This window comes from Neofelis nebulosa, chromosome 4, assembly GCF_028018385.1.
Source record: "Neofelis nebulosa isolate mNeoNeb1 chromosome 4, mNeoNeb1.pri, whole genome shotgun sequence".
NCBI classification, from domain to species: Eukaryota; Metazoa; Chordata; class Mammalia; order Carnivora; family Felidae; genus Neofelis; species Neofelis nebulosa.
In genome coordinates, this window is record NC_080785.1 from 19,036,733 (window position 1) to 19,059,136 (window position 22,404).

The 22,404-nt window shown below is 41.2% G+C and overlaps 1 protein-coding gene across 8 annotated transcripts in view; it reads right to left on the minus strand.

Moving 5' to 3' along the window:
* Nucleotides 1–22,404, minus strand: part of CALD1 (caldesmon 1) — a 189,271-nt gene that overhangs the window by 96,480 nt on the left and 70,387 nt on the right. For 7 of the 8 annotated variants that reach the window (XM_058724226.1, XM_058724228.1, XM_058724227.1 and 4 more), the window contains one exon: nucleotides 5,150–5,259. In XM_058724226.1, coding sequence (XP_058580209.1) covers nucleotides 5,150–5,220 — 71 coding nt within the window. In that variant the 5' untranslated portion in view covers nucleotides 5,221–5,259. Of the gene's footprint in view, nucleotides 1–5,149; nucleotides 5,260–5,947; nucleotides 6,082–22,404 lie in introns of those variants that run through there. The other variant, XM_058724225.1, reaches the window with a different exon arrangement.

The following is a 22,404-nucleotide window of genomic DNA, read 5'->3' on the forward strand; positions in this document are numbered from 1 at the left end:
TTCCTCTCCTTTTTGGTCAAGATTGCTCTAAAGTTACTAATCCACCTAGGATATGAGCTTTGTGACTGTTGGGGCACTGCCTGGACTGGTGACCACTCATCCCTATGATTCAGTATAGTCTCTTGCACTTTATAGATAGTCAATACATTTTTTTTGATGACCAAATGAAGTGCCTCCTTTCACCAAATCTAAAGACCTCATTTTAAGGAGTCTAGAGTGGCAGCGAAATGGAGGACATGGACAAGGTGAATAACAAAAAAAATGCACACGTTAAGGGCAGGAAAAGAAGGGAAGGAGGTTTTTGATTAACTAGGCTCACAGTCTAGGTTATGGGAAGCCAGATGATTTGAAATGGATGAGATTAGAACCCGCAGAATGAGGGAGGTGTATGACATTCTCAGGGCAGCTGTGATACAATGAGTACACGCCAGCCCCAAACCCTTGAGAGCCAGCATGGCACAAGGGTTAGCTTTTTAAATAATCTTTTAAATGTATTCTGACGAATGAAATGTAGAAGAATCTGGCTTGTTTTAATTTGTGGTTATAACATCTGGTGAGAGTACGAGTTTTAAATTATTTGTCATTGCAAAGTAGAACTGCACCTGCTAGTCAAGCTCAATAACAACTAATTGAAATAACAGGGTATTTTATCTGGAAAGCCTCTGTGTGTAAGAAGTGGAAATCAACAAAACTTTCTCTTGTCTCTGTTGTCCCTTCTCCCACATGGGCTGCAGGGGTATAGCATACAAAGGGCATAAGCCATCTTTAGTAAGTATCAATGAATATCAGGGTACAAATTATATTTGAGGATATAAATACATAGTTTCTTGATCATCACTTGGTTTTGTACAGGTTGAAAAGCAGTAGACATACTCTTCCCAGTTCTGTCATTCTGTTGGTCTATCCTCAGGGCCCAAAATAGGGCTTGGAACAGAGTAGATGCCCAATTAAAATTTGTTGAAGGTGTGAATGAATGAATCTGCAGCTCTGAGCCTTGGGGCCACTCAATTCTTGCTAACTGACTTCACTGGCACTCCTGATTTGGGTTGAGTTCTTTCTTTTAGTTCCCTGAATCCAAAGGAAAGTTAGGTCTTCTCCAGTCTGGCCCCGGATATTATGGCCGGGGCCATAGAGTCACATTTTCCAAAATGGAAAGTGCCTTATTGTTTTATGTAAATATATGATTATTATTAAAAAGTTAGACAAACCAAAGGCAAAGGAAAGTAAAAATGACCACCAAGTCCCCAGAGAAAACACTGACTCCAGCTACAGATGAGGAAGCGAAGGTCTGAAGATAAAGGAAGAGGGATTTGCTCAGGCTCTTCGACATCCTTTATCTTCAGATCAAACCATGATTTTGGATGGCCCTTGATTTCTGGTTCTGGCCATCTGTTTCCTGTACACACCCTGAACTTTACCATCAAAGTTGGCTGGACCATAAAACCTGACCTTCCCTTTCCCATAAATGATCAGATTTTACAAAATCCGAAAGAGTGAACACGGACTTACTTAACACGCCCCAGAATAACAGAACTATAAGGTTCATCTTGAAACGTGAAAAGGTAACAGCCCGAATGTAAGGAGGTCCTTAAACACTCCTTTCAAAAAAAAAAAAATTGAAAGGAAGAAAGAAAGGGAATTAGTTGAAACATAGTATTCTAAAAGAATTAACAGAGAGAAATGTAAATTTAACAGAGTAGGATAAATTTGTGTAAATTTATTGTAGAGTATTAAGGGTACCTAACTAAGCTTCACCGAGTACATTCCTTTTATGATTGACTTTAAAGGAAGACATGTTCTTCCACACAAAACAGAAAACTGGAAGGAATAAACCATGGAGGTGCGTGGAAAGTTCTTAAGCAAAATTCTGGTTCTAAAGAAAGAGTTTCTTCACTGTAATTACAGTATGGCTCTAGCCACAGCAATACAGTAGTACTGCTCCCTTCACATTGATTCCCCATCTTCCTGTTCACCTGGAAAGCAAAGACACTGAAGGTACTGATTTAGCCTGATGCTCAATTTCCTGTTCTCCTTCCTGAGTCCTTCTAGCCCCATACTCTGAGCCTGGTCTGTGTTTTGACCTTGCTATACTTTGGTTTCCTAGCATGACGTGAGGGACATAAAGGCAGAAGCCATGGCTATTTGTATCTCACCATTGCTTGTTCTGTCCCTAGCACAGACACTGAAATTTGGTTAGTGCTTAATAAATATTTGTCATGTAAAGATATCTCATCAGCTTGCAGTTGAATCTGAGGCCATATAACACATCACTAGAAAGAGTAAGAGGTACGTCCTACTGGGCCTGGACACTGCCTAGAAGGTTGTGATGTCCACTCCACACGGATGCTCTCCCTGGTTCTCCCCATTTCCTTGACATTTTTGTCTCCTCTGATGGTTTCTATTACATTTTTATGATCTTACACTTGCTTTCTTTTTTTTTTTTTATTTTTTTTTATTTTTTTTAAAAATTTTTTTTTTCAACGTTTTTTATTTATTTATTTTTGGGACAGAGAGAGACAGAGCATGAACGGGGGAGGGGCAGAGAGAGAGGGAGACACAGAATTGGAAACAGGCTCCAGGCTCCGAGCCATCAGCCCAGAGCCTGACGCGGGGCTCGAACTCACGGACCGCGAGATCGTGACCTGGCTGAAGTCGGACGCTTAACCGACTGCGCCACCCAGGCGCCCCTACACTTGCTTTCTTGACACTATCACAACCATCCACCTTGAGCTTTTGTACTACCATACTGGGTGAGCCCAAACTTAGTCTCTGATAATAATTTCTTTCCCTTTCTGAAAAAAGATAGAACATTTCTATCTCCAAATGCCTACAGGGAATCTCCATTTGGATGTGGTTTCTACCTGAAATTAAACAGCCCCCCCCCACCATGTACACCCAAGAATGGAACAAGTTTCTCCATCTAGAACACTGTGGGAGATTCCCAGCTCCACAGACCTAATTAAATTCTCTGGAATTGCCTTTGAGTTTCTCCCTCTCCTGAAAGGTCTGCTAATTCTCCCTCCATAAAGACTCCCATATTTGGCCCTCATTTCCATATTTGCTGCCCCAATTCAGGGCCTTATTACTATATGTTCAGTACTAACTCTTCCCACACTCTAGTGCACTGTAGATCACTCTAGTGCACAACGTATCTCATCACACACAGCACCCCCTGTTAAGTCTCTATTGCCCTGCATGGGAAATAGAAACACCCAAGATGTGTGAGTCCAGCTCATTCCTCGTTAAGCAATCAATAGGTCTCTTATACCAGGATTCTTATTTCCACCTCTCTGCTTTTCCTGGTGTCATTTTCTCACCAAGATGGCTCTCCTTTTACTCTTCATCACTATTACGGCATCCTCCACGGACTACCACATCCAAGGAGCTTTTTCGGACTAGTTTCACCACAGGATGATGACTGCCCTTCCTTGGCATTGATGTTTAGTTCTGGCTATCTATATGGCTACATTGCTGTTCCTTACTTGCTTAGCCAATGATAATGGTTAAAAAATAAAAACAACAACGACTACTACCATTTATGGAAGTCTGCTATGTGTCAGGTACCAGCTAGGCCATTTATGAAGTTCAATAATCTCCACAACAACCACACAAGTTCTGCAGACATTATGCCTACTTTACAAATATGGCAACTGTGGCTTAGAGAGAAGTCACTTACTCATGGCCACACAGCTCATTAATGGCTAAGAGCAGGGACTTGAACCCACACAGCCCAGGTATCATTCATGGTGTCATATTTATGGACATAGACATTCCATGAATGGCAGCCTTCTCTGGCCAAGCTGATCCAAAGCAGTAATTTTACTTTCTTCTTTTGGGTTCTCCATACACATACACAGAGCCTACAGCACCAAATACTTTTGTTATAGGTGTTAAGTTTCCCATTTTCTTTTTTTTTCTTTTTAATGTTTATTTATTTTTGAGACAGAGAGAGACAGAGCATGAACGGGGGAGGGGCAGAGAGAGAGGGAGACACAGAATCGGAAGCAGGCTCCAGGCTCTGGGCCGTCAGCCCAGAGCCTGACGCGGGGCTCGAACTCACGGACCGCAAGATCGTGACCTGAGCCGAAGTCAGATGCTCAACCGACTGAGCCACCCAGGAGCCCCAAGTTTCCCATTTTCTACTGCAGGATCACTAAGGGATCACCTTACTACCATCTCTTCATCTGTGCATCGGAATTTGTGTGAGGCAACATCGATTTAATTATAAGAACATTATTTAACACTTTTCTTCCGGTGAATGCCTGCTCTGTCTGATGTAAGCCACATTAAACGCCACTGTCCTTCGCTCTAAGGCCTAAAATTTTACGATATGCATTTATGCCCCATGCTTCCTATGTCATTGCTTTATTTCCCCAACCTGCCCTTGAAGTCACCACGACATACAACATGACAGCTTCCAACTAGACTCAGAATATCCACAGTAACAAACTCCATTAACTATTAACCTCTAATACATGGATTACTGGACTTGGCTACTTTTCTAATCAGAATAAAAATTGGTCACAAGATCCATCTAGGACTTATTGCCTTTGTATTTTTTAAATTTTTTAAAAGTTTATTTATTTTTGAGACAGAGAGAGACAGAGCATGAATGGGGGGAGGGTCAGAGAGAGGGAGACACAGAATCGGAAGCAGGCTCCAGGCTCCGAGCTGTCAGCACAGAGCCTGATGCGGGGCTCAAACTCACGAACCGTGAAATCATGACCTGGGCCGAAGTCAGATGCTTAACCGACTGAGCCACCCAGGCGCCCCTGCCTTTGTATTTTTAGACCTAAGGCTCCCATTTCTTTGTTGGTTTCAACTGTCAGCATTTGTCATTTTTCCTGTCCTTTCAATATTATACTGCTTTTTAAACTTTTATCCACACATTGCTTTTGTCACTTAAAAATTCCACTATGAAAGGCTCTGATTTAATGCGACTGTTTGATTCCTCTAGAATCTTTTTTCCTTGATGTTGGTGTTCTTTTTTTACGCATAATTTAGAGTCATAACAGGAAAATTTTCCATTACAACTTCTGCAAAAGGTTTAGTGTGCAATATATTTGGCCCTTCAGGGGGATGACCTTTGAAGCCTGAAACCAGCACTGTTAATAACAGAATACAAATAGTGTTCAACCTAGGACCTTACCTTTCTGCTTCAAGCCGCATCTCTTCCCGCTTTTGCCTCCTGAGTTCTCTGCGACGTTCAAAATCATCCATGGTGTGGCTTCAGGTCTAGGGAGACCAGAGAATCTGGACCTAACAGAGAGGAGGTAGATCGAGATCACAGATGAATCAAAGTATCATTTCCCATGAAGCACTTTAGCCTTTGGTCCCCCACCATTTTTTCATACTGTCCTTTCTTCTTTACTCTTAAGAAAAACACCTTAAGGCTGGCAAGGTAGCCAGTGACCAATTTCTGACTCCCAAGCTGAGCCTTTCATGCACTAAACAAATTCAGTCTCATTCATGAAACCATTAGAGACAAATAAATAAGATCCCAGGATTACAGTTAAAAAATGAAAATAAAAACCTCAGGAGACAGAGGGATTTTGAAGATTTGAAATATTGGTGGGATCACTTCACAGCTACCAAATGATTTTGTTCTTTGTAACTTGCTGAGCCACAGATGAAAGTTACGAAAAAGTGAACAAAGAGAGAGGAAAAGAGAAAAAGAGTGAAAAAAAAGAAAAGTGGCTCAAAAAGGAATATGCAGGAATGAGAGAAAAGTAAGAGAGATAAAAGAAATAAAATAATATAAGCATCAAGGCATAATCTGCACAATCTGAAAGAATATTAATATCAGAATGATAAAAAAAACACAGCAATAATACCATGAATAAGCAGAAGTCGGCAGCATTTTTAAAAGCAGTTACATATGATCAAGCCGTTTTCAGAGCTCCAAAGTCCCGGCTCTTTGTAACCCAACCATTTTATCCTTTCCTACCTCCTCCGTGATGCTTTTGATCCCAGAAAAATCTTCCCTTTCCAGCTCTTCAACTGCGAAGCCTACTTCCCTTGCACTTCTGTGCCATGAAGCCAAGTATTCCAGAATTCCCCTGCAGCCCCCAAACCCAAAATGACTACCAGAAAAGGGGAAGCGGGCTCTTTTTGTCCTTGCTTTGTTTACAGAGCTGTCAGTGGTTAGTTAAACTCGGCCTGGAATCTGGCATTTAAGGCCTGCTTGAAGATTGTTTCCTGTGTGGAGCGGGAGGCCTCCACTTCCTCTGCAATCCTAGACTCTCCGCTGCACTCAGATCACAAAAAATATTTTCCAGCCCTTTCTGTGCTTATGAGACAAGAAGTTTGCCCTGTGCAGGAAAATCAGGAGCTGTGCAAAGCCTAAAGCCATCACCTAATGGCATCTCTGTTTGTGGGGGCAAAAAGCAAAACTTAGATTTTGAAGCCAAGTTCAGAAACCTTCTCAAATAAATTGTCAGATTCTTTTATTTTCAAGCATTTTCCCCTTAAAAAAGCACACAAAAACAAAAATAAAGTCTCTGCCAACAAAAATAAAACTATACAATGTTTGCATTTTCCCCCTTTCTTATCCCTTAGGGTATTACTTATACTGCATATAAATCTTTTAGAAACTCTAATTTTGGTATTTATTGGGAGTTTTAAAATTTTAAGGTGTTTTTCTATCTTACTCTTACCAAAAGTACTTTCTAAGTACTTTGCTAGTTATGAAGAAAAGAATCAGTTTTCCTTTACTATTTCATCAACCACAAGTTTCTCTACATTTTCTGGCTTGATCTCTCCATAGTTATCAGAATGAAAAAAAAAGTGATTTGAACACCCCCTGAGAGGTCATCTGGGGGTCTTTCACCTGGGGGTGGGCTCCCGTTCTGAGGACAGTACAGGGTGAGAACAGCCCCGTGGCCAGTGGGACCAAACTTTGGTTACCCGGATGCTAGGTGCAGTGAGAGAGTAAACTCTTCGCATCCCTTTCTTCAATACAGGCTTTTGTTGTGTATGAACCACTCTGCAAATAACTACAGCAACAGCAAACAGAAATGGGAGAGGGGGGTCTGTCTCTAAGTAAACAATTTCACTTTCCTTAATTTATCCAAGCAGCTTGAAAGGCATCCTCTAAAGCCTGAGCTCCTCCCTCATCCAAGCTAAGTTGTAATGCTGGCTGCTTTTCAGTAACAACGGGCTGAGTTTCTTAGCCTATACCTCTGGTGGAGGTGCTAATAAGCAGTGATGTAAATATCCCCAAGCAGGCTGGAGATGTACATGGTGGGCAGAGCCTGAAAGGTCTTGGAACAAACACTCACAGGCAAGTGGAACGGACTGAGAGCATGCGGTCGCTTTGGCTGACCATCCTCACTGGCTCTCTCCCCACGCAAATTCTTTTTCTGCTACCCATTCTCTCCACCTACTCCTCACCTTTTATTACTTACTTGGGCCCTTTTTTTCTTTCCCAACCACAGAAAAAGTCCATCTATCCCCTTATTTACTCATCTGGATCCTGGGGAGTATGCATCTGGGGCACTAGACGTGGGTGAGGGGGTCGCTCTATGATGCGTCTACATAGACAAGTGCCTTTCCGGGTTGTGTTTTGTGGACATGTGGAGAGTGTATCTGAGGGAGAGGAGAACGCACATCTGCGTATGGTGTGGTATGACTCTCTCTTGGGGGTGTATGAGGCTGTGCGGGGGAAGGAAGGTGTGCATGTTTCTGGAAATGGTCCTCAGGTGGTCTCCCACCAGGATGGGGCTGGAGGTCCTCCTCAGTCGTCACACTCTTGTACCACAGTGCTCCTCTGAACTTCTCCGCCCCTGTCCCATTAAGGGGAGCCATGTCTGGGTGGAACTGTAAGGGGTGTTTCCCCGTTTTTGGGAGCAGCAGCTTCCATCTTCTCAGCTCCTAATCTCTCATTTCCTCCCCTTCCCCCAGTCCATGCTGAATCCCTTCCAGCAACATTGGTTAGGAAACAAACTCTCAATCAATGTAGTGACGAAATGTCAAGGCAAAGAGATTCTAGAAACCACGGAGCTCTAGAGGGTCCCAAATGGAGCTTAGCCTGAAAAAGAAATGTAGGCTAAGGGAGGTATGTACCTGTGAATGTGACAGATGGATTCTTGAAAGCTTTATGAAAAATCTAAACTTTGGAACTGTGCAGGGGTGGGGGGAGGTCATGGTCATGCTATTGAAAGAACTTTGACATGACTTCTGCGTAAAGGGGGAAAGCACTTTACAAAGGCAGATGAATCATTACTGACTGACACATCTGTCTTTTCAACATGGACTCCCCAATACAAGATTTTCTTAAAACAGGGCGCATCTATGCTGGTGTAATTAAGTAGTAAGTCAGCGTTACAGATTCCTAATCGGTTAGCATGTAGCCCTTCCTTTTGGTAATGACACCACGAAATCCAGTTAGGGGCAGGAGATATGAGCATTATGAACGGATAGCTTCTAGTCCACCCTCAGTTATTAGAGGGAGAAGCCACAGAGAAAGCTAAGTCCTACCTACCTTAAAATCAGCACAGACTGAATAGTGAATGGGTGTGGGGAAAGTCCTTGGCATCTTCTGGTAATGCTGCTACTGGTCTTGGAATGCATCAAGAACAAAATCTATTGTGTCAGGGACACTGGATAAGTTAATGCAGCTTCCAAAAGTAACTAACACTTATTGAACGTGTATTGTGTGTTGGGTTATTTTTCTCTTACTGTTTCTGTTTGAAATTCATGGGTGTTATTTCTCAGAGTAGTTTCAAGTTTAAAGACTAAAAGGAACAGAAAGGACAGAGCTCCTAGATACTCCCTTTCCTCCACCCCTGCCCAGTTTCTTCTATGTTGCACTGAATCATGTGCTCACGCTGCAGAAACTGTATTGAAGACCTAACCCCTCAGAACGTGACCTTATTCAGAAATAGCGCCTTTGTATATGTAGTCAAGACGAGGCTATTAAAGAGGGCCCTATTCTAAGATGGCTGGTGTTCCTATACAAAGGGGAAATCTGGACACAGGAACAGACATACACAAGAAGATAATGTGGAGACACAAGGAGAATGCCATGAGAAGGTGGAGGGCAAGGAGTACCTGAGGCTACCAGAGCTGGGAGAGAGAGACCAAACAGATCCTTCTTTAAGTGTCCTCAGAGAAAGCCCTCCTGACACCTCCATTTTGGACTTCTAGCTTCCAGAACTGTAAGACAATGTTTCTGTTGTTCTAAGTCCCTCAGGTTGTGGTACTTTGTTATGGCAGCCCTAGAAAACCAATATAGCCTAATTAACATCATGCGGTCGTGGGGCACATTTGTTACAACTGATGAACCAATACATTATTAGCTACGGTCCATAGATTACATTAGGTTTCACACTTGGTGTTACGCACGCTGAGCTTTGCCAGGTGCATGATATCATGTATTAACCATTATAGTAGCAGAATAGTTTCCCTGCCCTGAACAACCCCTATTCTCCATCTTTTCACACTTCCCTCACTCCCACCTCTACCCCAACCCTTGGCAACCACTGATCCTTTTACTGTTTTTATAATAGCTTTGCCTTTTCCAGAATGTCATACAGTTGAAATCATACAGTATGTAGCCTTTTTACACTGGTGTTTTTCACTTAGCAACGTGCATTTAAGTTTCCTCCTTGTCTTTTTGTGGCTTGATAGCTCTGCTGGGCTATTTAAAAATATGTTAAATTATTTTATCTACACAATAAACCTGTGAAGTAGCTATTAAAATCCCCATTTTACAGAATTTCAAAGTGCCCGCTCTTAAGCACTATAATATTCTTGGACTAATCCACTATTTGTCTCTAGGAATTGTTTTCCCTTTCAGGAAATAAGCAAGAGTGCTCCAGGAAAGTTCTGAGAAGACTATTGTCAAGATCTCTGGTTGAATTCATTGGATCAAATTAAACTGAGATAAGAAGTGATCTTAAAAGTTACCCATGCTGGGGTGCCTGGATAGATGGCTCAGACATTTAAGCATCCGACTTCGGCTCAGGTCATGTTCTCACAGTTTGTGGGTTTGAGCCCCACGTTGGGCTCTATGCTGACAGCTCAGAGCCTGGAGCCTGCTTCAGATTCTGGGTCTCCCTCTCTCTCTGCCCCTCCCCCACTCACATTCTGTCTCTCTCTCTCTCTCAAAAATAAATAAGCATTAAAAAAAAAAAGTTACCCATACCTCTTCAATTGTATGTTCATTTGGCTTAAATGATAGAATTGTCATGTCTCAAAGATACCAATTAAATTAAACCTTGCAAATAGTAATTAAGCCTCTATTAATTTATTGTTACTTCTTTGTAAGATTCATATACCAGGATGCTCAGATTCTGGACAGCATCACTGCATACTTCTGTGATGTTAGCATTTCTTTCTTGCATTGCACCTTCCTTATTACATAACCTTCCTCTTCTGACCACTATACCCTCATTCTCAACATAACACTTTCTCTTTTATTTCAAGGAACCCTAGTGTTTCAACACTCATAACAATTATTAGGCAGATTCTTTCTGATTAGTCATCATTATTTACCCACTATAAATATCATGGTGAAATGAATTCAGCGAAGCCCCACAAAAACAAAAACAAAAAACAAGAAACACATTTACACCATCAAGATGCAATATACACTTACTGAGCATTTACTATGGTGTTCTATTATACACACTAGGGATACAATGAACAAGACTGAAAAGGTCCCTGTCCTCCTGGAACTTGTATTTTAGACTTCCTTGCTTCTTTAAACTTCTACCAGGTGTATCATACCCATTTTCAACTTTGAATCACAACTATCATGTGTTTTCTGTCTTTTGTTCTCAAGATTCAGGGCTTTGTGGGAGAAAGTCAGGAGCCATGTTTTGTCTGTGAGGGTTTGTGTTAATCTCAGCTGGGTGACTACTGTGGCTCAGTGATACTTCTCTTCATCCTACATGTACTGGGGTGATTTCTGGGTGTAATATATTCCAGCAGATTCCTCACCTCTGCTCTTCAAATTATCTTCACTAACCTCAATGCTTCAATTGCCCTTCTCTACAAACCCTTGGCAAACAGTGATCTGGACTCAGGAACCTGGACTAATCCTTTCTGTGAAGTGAGGTGCTTGGACTAGATGATGTCCAAGGTTTAATCCTACTCTATATAATACTATGGTTCCATACCTGCTCTCCAATCCAGCAAAGATGGATATATCAAACATGATATGTCCATGATTCCTCCTTTCTAGGCCTAAATGATATCTAGTCTTCTAATTCTCTTCTAGTCTTCTAATTTAGAAAGCATTAACCTTCCTTTCAAGCACATCATCCCATGACATCCTCGATAAAAATATTGTATTGCTTCTCAAACATGTCATTGAATTTTCCACTTCTGCACTTTTAATTCATACATCACATCCATCTGGAATGAGTTCCTCTATCCTTTTCATTGTCCATATTCTATTCAGTCATGAATTCTGGAGTCTTCAGTTCAGACTGGATCCTTCAGTCATGAAGTCTGACTCTATTGAGTCAGACCCAAATTTCACTTCTTCATGATGGTTTTCTTGAGGACTCTAGCTTGGAAGTGACATCTCCCTCCTTGAACACCTATCATTGATTTTGGGAATTAATGTACTGCCTTGCCACAGCTCAATTGTTCTAACTAGTATTTAAATTAAAAAAAATTTTTTTTTCAACGTTTTTAATTTATTTTTGGGACAGAGAGAGACAGAGCATGAACGTGGGAGGGGCAGAGAGAGAGGGAGACACAGAATGGGAAACAGGCTCCAGGCTCCGAGCCATCAGCGCAGAGCCTGACGCGGGGCTCGAACTCACGGACCGCGAGATCGTGACCTGGCTGAAGTCGGACGCTTAACCGACTGCGCCACCCAGGCGCCCCTAGTATTTAAATTTTTTTAGTGTTTATTTATTTTTGAGAGATAGAGACTGGGAAAGGGACATGGAGTGGGGGGGGAGGGTGCAGAGGATCTGAAGTAGGCTCTGCACTGTCAGCAGGCAGCCCAACCTGAGGCTTGAACTCACGAACCACGAGATCATGATCTGAGCTGAAGTCGGACGCTAAACCGACTGAACCAACCAGGTGCCCCTGTTCTAACTACTATTTAAATATTTTATTGATATTTTATTTTCTATATATTTTCATTCTTAAGGCCAATAATGAAAAGATAACCACTGTACAAAAAAGTCTCTTTCCTATTGGGCATGGTAGGCACTCAGGAATTGTAGCTGATTTGAACCATCGGATTTTTATTCTAGATTTTACCATTCTGAGTATGTAAAATGTAACTCAAGCTGATTCATCTCTGTATTTTATTGACTGATCAGTGTTTACAAAGTGAATTAAAGACTTTTGTAATAGACTATATATGAATCTCAAAAGTTATATAAACCCACATTTGCAGTAGTTACACAGTAAATCTGGCAGTGTTTTCTTTCTGACTGTAGAAAATGAACTTTTGTCCTTTTTAAAAAAGTTCAATTTATCAACCTGCTTTGCTCTTTTCTGAACAGAATGGTTCATTTGGGACTCAAAAACCAAATAAACACATGGATTGTAACATACAGTTTGGACTTAACTTTAGCTCAACCTTCACCATCTTGTTCCAAAAATCTGTGCTACTTAAAAAAAAAACAAAAAAAAACAAAAAACACATGCAATCACCAAGGCACATTTGTCAAGATCAGCAATACAGAAATAAGAATGAATGGGATCAACCTGAGGAGCTCTGCCCTCTCAAGCTGTTTCTTTTCTCTGATCAATGGAATCCAGAACACGAAGCTGTACTATGAGCAGGCTAACAGGTTATGACTTGTTTTTTCTCTTCATTCCTGCTCCATCTTTTATCATTACGTTCCCTCTATTTGTATTTCTTCATTTGCAAAACCCTGACAGGCTTCACATAACTAAAATCAATGTCTTTGGTGAAAGAGAGTGGCCTCTTTTCACCTTAGCAGGAATGGGCAGCTTGGGCATTTCAGACTGACCAAGTGCTGGTGTTTATATACACTGACTCTAACGCTTGGGAAGACAACACATTTAGGGATTCTAGGTTGCATCTTAAAGTGTTATCACAAACACTGCCACTTTATTTGGAGCACTTCAGATTGTTCAAACCCTGTGGCAATCATTGTTTGATTCTTAGGTAAGAAAACTAGGTTCATCTCCATATAAAGAAAGAAGACTGAGATGTATAGAACTTCGGCACTAGCTCCTGAATAGCAGCCAATCGGTGGAGAACCAGCACTGGGGTTTAGAATAATCTCTACACCATTCTGAGAAGTCTGAGAAAAGTGAGGAGAAGACAAAATTTGAAACCCAATTACTTCTGTGCCCTTTTTTCTTACTTAGGGTTTAAAATACTTTTCCTTGGCAAACTCAAGGAGAATTACACTGAAAGACACAGGCTAATACCAAATCAGAACAGGTATGTGGCCACTTCTGCTCTTGGTCCCTAGAGAGAAGTAAAAGGCATAGGTGTGAATGCTATGGCAAAGATGGAAATTCTCCACCAAACTGTGTCTGTGTGAGAACAAAAATTGCGTAGCTTTGCTGCAAGGAATGTATAAATGTGATAACCTAAGCTAATTCTGATGTATAAGGGTGGGGTCCTTGCCCCAACAGAACTCTCCAGCAAGAGGTAGGGCTGCTGAGAAAGCGTGAACCCCTATTACTGAAAACAGTCCGGTAGAGGTGAAATGGCCATCTATTTAGGACTGTAGGAAAAGATAGTCTTTAAGATTCTAAAGCTATGCTGTCCAATACAGTAGCCACTAGTCACATGAGGCAATTTAAATGTAAATTAATTAAAATTAAATAAAATTCAGGGGCACCTGGGTGGCTCAGTTGGTTAAGAGTCTGGCTCTTGGGGAGCCTGGGTGGCTCAGTCGGTTAAGCATCCGACTTCGGCTCAGGTCATGATCTCGAGGTCTGTGGGTTCGAGCCCCGCGTCGGGCTCTGTGCTGACAGCTCAGAGCCTGGAGCCTGTTTCGGATTCTGTGTCTCCCTCTCTCTCTCTCTGACCCTCCCCCGTTCATGCTCTGTTTCTCTCTGTCTCAAAAATAAATAAATGCTAAAAAAAAAAAAATTAAGAAAAAAAAAAGAGTCTGGCTCTTAACTTAGGCTCAGGTCACGATCTCACAGGTTCATGCCTGGAGCCTGCTTGGGATTCTCTCTCCCTCTCTCTCTGCCCCTCCCCCCCTTGACTAAATAAATAAACTTAAAAAAAAATAAAATAAACATAAGAATTTCTGTGATTGTTAAAAAAATTAAAGAAAATTAGGAATTCCATTTCTCAGTTCCACCAGCCCTGTTTCCAGTGTTCTGTGGCTGCATGTGTCCAGTGGCTACCATATAAGACAATGCAGAGAGCATCTTCACCACCACAGAAAGTTCTATTGGAGAGCCCCACTTACAGTGTGTCAGACACGATCTCGGACTTGAGAGATCTTATAATTTCATAGAGAAGATGGAATGGTATGCGGGGTGTGGCACAGGTCAGCTTTTGGAAGCCTGGATGTATTCTTTTAATCCTCTTAGAATAACCTCTCTGTTCTCCTGCAGAAGGCCTTTGGATCAGACAATCTCACTGTGACTAAGCACTTGCTATTGAGTAAGTTAAATGCTCAGCACAGGCAAAAGAAGCTGAGACACCGTCTGAAGACAGATCACACCTCAAATTGCATAACAAGGACCGTGAGTGGTTTATTTGGAACAGAAGATCAGAGCTCATGGGTCTTCACCAATGGTAAACATGGTACGGAGATCATCATATTTTACACAACAGTAGTTTTACTTATGCATGACCCTTTGGACTTTCTGGTCTACTCAGCTATAAAAATATTGGCAACCCACGAGTCTGCTCTTTGTGATTGGTTTTCCAACTAACATTTCCAATTTAGTGATCAAAACCCAGATCCAGAGCCTTAGCCAGCTATCTTTGTTGATACAAGGTATTAGCAAGGTGAGAGAGTTTAGATGGCAGGATATAAATCCAGTTACACTGCTGGAGACAATTCAAAGGTATGTGCTTTGCCAGTGGTAATAGTCTTGTGCATGAAGGACACGCTAGTATTAATGGAGACTAATTATTCCCTAGTGACTTTTTCAACTTTTATTCATCATGATCCTCAAATGCATTTATTGTGTTCTAGAATTATGTAACAAGTTAGAGGCTATCTTCTAAGAGTTTATAGTTTAAGATGAAAAGCTTTGAAACCAAACCAAGGGACATTATCCATTATACCCCTCGGACACTATAGATGCACAACTTAAACATAGAAATCTACACAGAAGTTAAATAATAAATTGAAAAGGGCTTAGACTGCTTCTTCTTTCCTCTCATCATTTAGATGGCACTTCACCCTAGTTGTTAGTTTGGAGATTTCTGGACTTTTCTTCAAGTAAGAAATGACTCACAGTATAGGCTTAAGACTAGCATAAGACAATAGGGTCTCTGAACCGCTAATGTGTTTGTATGGACACCCATATTATATTTCTATTGGAGCATTTAGTCTGTAGCTTGCATTTTAATTGCTAAGTACATATCTGTCCTTCCTGAAGACTGTAACCTCCTTGAGGTTATTACTCATTTTTGTGATCCTCCAAAGTAGTATTTGAGGGGTCCCTCAAACAGTCCCTTAACTAATTTTTTTTTTATAGTCCGCAAGGCTGACTACTTGTTGAATTGGAATGGCTTCTAGGGCATTTCTTTCATTAGACTTAGTTGGCAAACAGAGGAACTTGGCTAAGACATTATCAAAAGGCCATGTCTCCAGCTGAGCTTTTAGTACTACCTTGAGGGTGGCAGTGGTTCACTATGGAGCTCTATTTTATATTGTGATTTGTAGCTATGGTTGTTTTCCTCTAGTGGAAAAGAACCTTGTCTTAGAAGATGGGTATTAGGCATTTGTAACTGAGGGAATAGTTCTGGGATGTTCAAAGAGAAGGAGGGACAAAGAAGACATATGATGAATAAGAAAAGAAGAGAATCAGGGTTGGGCTGAAACACTCCAAATTGCCAAGGCCTTTGGAGGTTCCGTGCCACTCCTCCATCATAATTAGAAAATACTGACATTCAGAGTTGATTTAAATGCTTCCATCAGTCTAAAAAAAAGTGTTGCCTGGTTTTGCTCTCTAACCACGCTCAGTAATTAGAAACATAAGGCACTGTACGGGATGCTTGCTTGAGAACCCGCCCCTCCCAAGCCTGGTGTCATTATCCATTGGCTATCGGACTTTTATCTTTTCTCACCATCTCTCAGGAGCCTCAGCCCAGGTCACAGGAAGAGCGTGCGGTTGCCACGGGCATTCCTGAGAAAACCTGGAGACCTCCGGCGCCACCTCAAACTCTAAAGCACACGAAGAAACTCATTTTGGCAGCCTACTTCCTAGCTGGAGCTCTATAAATCTATACTGCATTGGGAAGGCAGTAGTTCAGGTATGGGAAGACAGGTTTTCAAACCAAAAGAGTCATAGGGAGGATCTTTGTGACAACCAACTTGAAAGGACATCCTCGTTTGTTTCTGAGAACAAGAAAGCTGCTCTGACAGCTGATCCTACAGTTCCTCGCGCTCTTGCTCAAAAACCTGTATTTTGCAGAATGTAGGAGCAGAACACCATCTAAGAAGCAAAAGCAGCAGCAGCAGCTTTTTACCTTGGACAAAATCCACAAGGAAAACAGAAAAATGCTTGTAATCAAGGACTTCAACTCAACAGGCACCTAGCTTGTCAAATGAAAACATGTGGCGGCCACCTGCTAAGCATCTTAAAGAAAAAAAGATACCTTCTTGTTTTTCTACCTGATCTAGTCTCTTTGGAGCATATTTGCATTTCCCGGTTTTTCACACTCAAACAGTGCTGTCCCCACTCTGTATAAAGATGACTAAGCAATTTTGTATTAAGTAACCAAAGCAAGTCCTGCCAATTTTAGAATAATTAAGTTTCTGCCGTCTAATATAAACAGTTCCAAGAACTGCATGCAGCCTACCAAAAGTATATATTACAAGTAGTCAACACTGTGGCCAGCTGGCAGGCAGATCAACCTATTAAAGTAGAATTGTTCAGAATTCAGAGTATTATTTTTCTTTTCTCCCATTATTTTTTCTGCATCCAACTTTGTTTCTTTGGGATTGTTTTCAAGTATACAAAGCAAGAAACTGTTGCGGAATTGCACCTCCTGTAAACGAATGAGCTTTTCTCTTGAGATCCTTTGGAGCACACAAATCATTCCCATTTCAACCCCTGTCTACACAGGCAGCCAAAGCAAAATGGAGCAAGTGAATCTACTTTGTTCCCACTCAAGCTGAAGTGTTCATTTTGCTTGACCATAAGAAAGGTCTACAGTGACCACTAGACAAATGAATGTGCACATTAAATCCTATGCCCACTGGGCCCTGAAAATATCTTTCTGACCACTGATCCTTGTACTGCCTTTGCCAGGTAGCTTGGTGGGCCACAATTTATTGCTAATAAAACTAAAGTCATGGATTCAATACCACCAGGAATGAGTTAACTGTTTAAGATAAAAAAAAAAACCTTAAACTATTGCCATGTGCTATGACATTAATCTTGGCCAGCTATAATGGCAGATGTGGCTTGACAAGTTTAAGTTGAGAAAATAGAGATAGTTAGACTAAACCCACTCCACCATGACCCTCAATAGAGTGTAGGGTCAAATGAGTGTGAGTGTAGCATCATACAAAAAGGTCTCTGAATATTCAATTGCATTATAAGCCCTGTTGTCTTCTTCACTGTGAATAAATTCACACATCATCAAGAGGGGTTAAGGCTCTACAATCATCATTACAATGAAAACTTCAGTAAAAACATTCAACAAATATTGCGAAGTAATATTCACATACTAACCACTTTGCTTGGTATGGCATGTAAGCTGCCAATGCAACTATTCTGCCCTCTCTGGGCTTATAATCTGAGAGTGGAGACAGGCAATAAATAAAGAAAATACAAATTGGGATAAAGGTTAGAAAGGTTCCAAGAGAGAACTACAGAAGTGACCTAATGCTTTTCTTTGGGCTAGAATAGGATATAGGCAGTAACAGCTTTTTCAAACAGGAATGATATTAATACACATAGAGACATGCATTCATAAAGAGAACATGAGTTTATAAGACCAGAGTTTATATTCATTAAACAAATACATATATATATATAGACATCTGTTTTGTTCCAGACACTCACTCTTCCAGTTGCTGATAAATCAAACTTTTCTCTACTTGTCTCTCTTAAAGAAGTGGGTGAGGAGTAAAGTAGGTAGTCATGTTTGAGGGATGGTGAATCATTCTTACCCCTTCTTTCACACCTCAGGTCCTGTGTAAGTAATAGAAAACTAAGGACACATCAGCTGCTGTCTACCACAATTTATACAGACAAACAGAATCCACTTAAGATATTAACTTCACATGGCTAAAGTAGGAGGCATGAATGAGGGCATCTTTCTGGAAACCATCCAGCTCAGTGAACTTCTGACAAGAAAAGCATGTTTCCCACCCACTATTAAGCCAAAATTTGTTGACTGAAATGAAGCTGGTCCACTTTGTTTTTTCAAACTTTGGTTCATGATTCCAAGAAACGAACAGTCCATAATAAATTTACCCCAGTGGCAGAACGTCTCACAACCAGCTTTTCCCCTTTGAATACCCCCAAACAGACCTTTTATTTGTTGACATACAGCCCCTGGACATTCATGAAAACAGGATGTTCTATTGCTGCTTTTTAAGTTAAATGGATTTAAGTCAGGGTCTCAGCCGAATTTCAAAAACAGATGTTACACAGCAGAAAGGCTGAACTGACCCCAGCAATGAGAGGCTATTTCACTTGAACTTGGAATATTCTTTGTTAGGAGAAGCAATCAAAGATGCCTTCAATTGGAAACAGGAGCAACCCAAGGTGTACTACTGTCTCCAATCAGCGATGGCCTGTGGGTCTAGGAAGCTGTTGGGCCTGTAGGACTACTGGTTTGGGGAATAAGCAGCTGAGGGCTAATGACGGGGAGGCGTAAATGCCTTGGTTTTGGAGGGGGTTAGTGAGGAACAATGATCTTCCTCCCACACGACACCATCCTGAGTCTCTGTACCTTTCAGGGGCCCTGCATGAAGTGGCTTCACTGAATCCATCAAATGATTGCTGACATGTAAACACAACTCACAGCTGGGCCACAGGCCTCAGTTCTGCAAAAATGTAGCCCTTGTTTCTGCCTCTGGGCCTTTGTCTCTGCTTCCTCTCTCTCATTACCTGTAGTGCCTTCCACTTCTACAAATCCATGTATTTTTCTAGAGTCTAGCTCAGTCCTATCTTTATTCCAGAAACATCTTCGCGTTCAACTTTTGCAATATTGTTGGTACTGTTCTTTTTGGTGATCAATCTTATATGGCTTTGTTGTTCAGATTTCTTATAACTCTCTTTCTCTTGAGCAAGTCTAAAGCTGCTCAATGTTGTGTCTACATCTCCTTTGAAATCTGCTCACAGTTCTGGGTAGCTTGCTATGCCTTTGTAGATGGAAGGGAGTATTTGCTGAATTAAGTTTATTGAAAGACTTCTGGCCTGAAAATCCAAGCTCCAAATAATGCCACAGGCTACGGCCATAAGTGATGTTTGCCTGATGTTTCTGTTTTATAGAACTGTACTTTCTGGCTTCCTTGTGGTCAGATGAGGCTAAGTGACTAGTTTTGGCCATTGAGTTGTGAGCACAAGTGTCATGTCACTTCTAAGGTAGACCATTTAATTTTTGATGTGAGACCCTTTAGGGACCTCTTTTTCTCTCTACCATAGTAACCAACAATGTTTCTAGAGAGTAGCTTGCCAGCTGGGGGCCCCAAGTAAGGATGACAAAATGGTGGACTGGAAACCTCTGCCTATCCAGGGTTAGACAGAAAGCATGAGTATCAAACCCTTGTTTAAGTCGTGGAGATTCTGAGTCCTGACCCCAGCATACCCTAGCTTGTCATGACTGCTGTAGCCTTGGTCAACACAGTCCATAATGAAAGTGATCTTCTGACATTAGGTAGTACATATCTATGTTTCACGCAGGGGCTTACTCAACTTATATATCTTATTTTCCTTCTGTGACTTCTAATATAGCAATAGGGATAGGTAGGTTAATCAGAACCCTGTTTGCAGGTAGGGCCCCAGGGAGTAGAAGTGGCTCATTGGCCCCATAAGCCATAAAACTGCCACTAACAGCAGGAGTCTTCACCTATGATGTGTTCACTCATTTATACCAGGGATGACAAACTCAAACGCTTTGAAGAACCAAAGAGGTGAATATTTGGGGGATGGTGGCCCATGGGAAAATGGAGAATGCATACATTAAGAGCATTCAAAATCAAGTTAAAAACAAAATCCATGCTGGGCAAGGGAAGCACATTTGCAGGTCTATATGGGTTTCGGTTTGGCACTTTGTGACCCCTGATTTATAGAGTCATTCATTAGGGTCAAGAGTGAACGCACACAAAATTACAGTCCACATGGAGAAGTTTATTTACTTAGCCCGTGGTTATATAGCATGTACTATGTACCAAGCACCGTTCTCAGAACTTTATAAATATCAATTTAAATCTTTCTAACAATCCATATTGTCTCCATTTTATAGATAAAAAGATAGGCCCAGAGAAGCTGAGTCATGTGTCCAAGGTCACAGAGCTAGTAAATGGTAGAGCTAGCCTGGCCCCAGAGTCTGTGCTTCTAATCACAGAACAATGCTCCATCTCAAAAGACCTGTAAATGGATAATACAAGGTAGACCGTGGCAACAACCTTGAAGATGAAATGATCACGTGATTGACTGTACAAATGCCCCTCAGTAGGAGAGGTTTCCTGTCCAGAGGATTTGGCCTGCTCCACATTAGGCAGGCTCACATTTGATGTTTATTAATGAAGTAAAAATGAATCTCCTGTTTATGTTCATTTGTGTTTTGGCAAACTGATTTATTACTTCATTTAAGTGGGGTTTGCTTCAGGAAATAAGTTGAATTCATTCTAAAGTCTTAAAAACTAAAACATAGTACTTCACACTTTGACTACTTCTTTGCTTTTTAAAATTTAATTAGACATGAAGGTCAGTCATCTAACTTTATCAGTTTGCATCGGTCTCAGGGCAGAGCCAAGTTTGTGGGATCTGAAGATTATTTGGGAGGCCTTCTTTAGTACTGGGGCGCCTGGGTGGCTCAGTTGGTTAAGCATCTGACCCTGGATTTCAGTTCAGGTCATGATCTCGTGGTTCATAGGTTCGAGCCCCATGTCGGGCTCTGCACTGACAGCATGGAGCCTGCTTGGGATTCTCTGTCTCCCTCTCTCTCTGCCTCTCTCTCTCTCTCTGCCTCTCTGCCTCTCTCTCTCTCTCTCTCTCTCTCTCAAAAAAAAGAAATAAACATTTAAAAAAGGAAGAGAATATTAAATGTAAAAAGTTCAGCAGGGGTCGTGGCAGAGACATGATCCCCGGGAGGGGCCCTGCCACTTCAGCTCTACTGGCTTCATGGCAAATCCACTTTGGGTTTCTCACCTCGGGTTCTTCTGAGCATTCCATCAAAATGTCACAGCACCTTAATTTTATTCTTAATTTTCAATTGCTTTGAAACTACAAGTATGTCCCCCTTAAAAAAAATGCTTCCTGAAAACCAGAATTTAAGAAACAAAGAATACCAGGAGCAGTTATACAATTATTCTTCGAAGCAGTTTGCAATAAAGTAGAATTACAGATATAGCCAGCACGTTGCTATGTTTTGCCTATAAACTGCATAATTAAGTATGATGGGTGGATGAAAGGGCAGAGAAATTTAAAATGTTATGACTCTTTGCCAAGATGAGGCCAACGAAAAACAGATAAAAGTATTGGAAATCCTAATGTACGTCAATGAACGTATTATTGGACTCACCAAATTGTCTATTGCATTGAATAAAAAAAAATAGTCCAATTTATAGGAGAGAATGAAGGAATGCTAGAATTGCTAATGTAGCCCTATTCTAGCACCTGAGATGGAGAGTGTTCAATTCAATATACTATAGAAACAGTAAATTCATGAGTGACTGAAGATGTATGTTCGAGGAACGAGAAAAAGGACAGATGGTGCTAATGGTCATCACAAGCTCCCTCCCCCCCAACCTTAAACCTCAATTTGCAACTGCATCTTTTATTTCTAAACCATTAGCCAGCATTCTGAGGGAGGTAATTAGATTGTCTCATTATAACAAATGTCTTTATGTTTATAAATTGTCTAAGTCTAGAGGGAATCAGATTCACAATTATAGGCATATCTACTTATGGGAGGAATTCTTAAGAACTTGGAGAAAATGCTTTTAGAAGAACTCCTTCCTTCAGTCCCACCCTACATTTGTAATCACTCCCTCTGGGTATGATAAACACGCTTTCCCCAGACACAGGATGCCTCATTCCATGATATATCCTATTCGGTCATTAAATAACAGGACT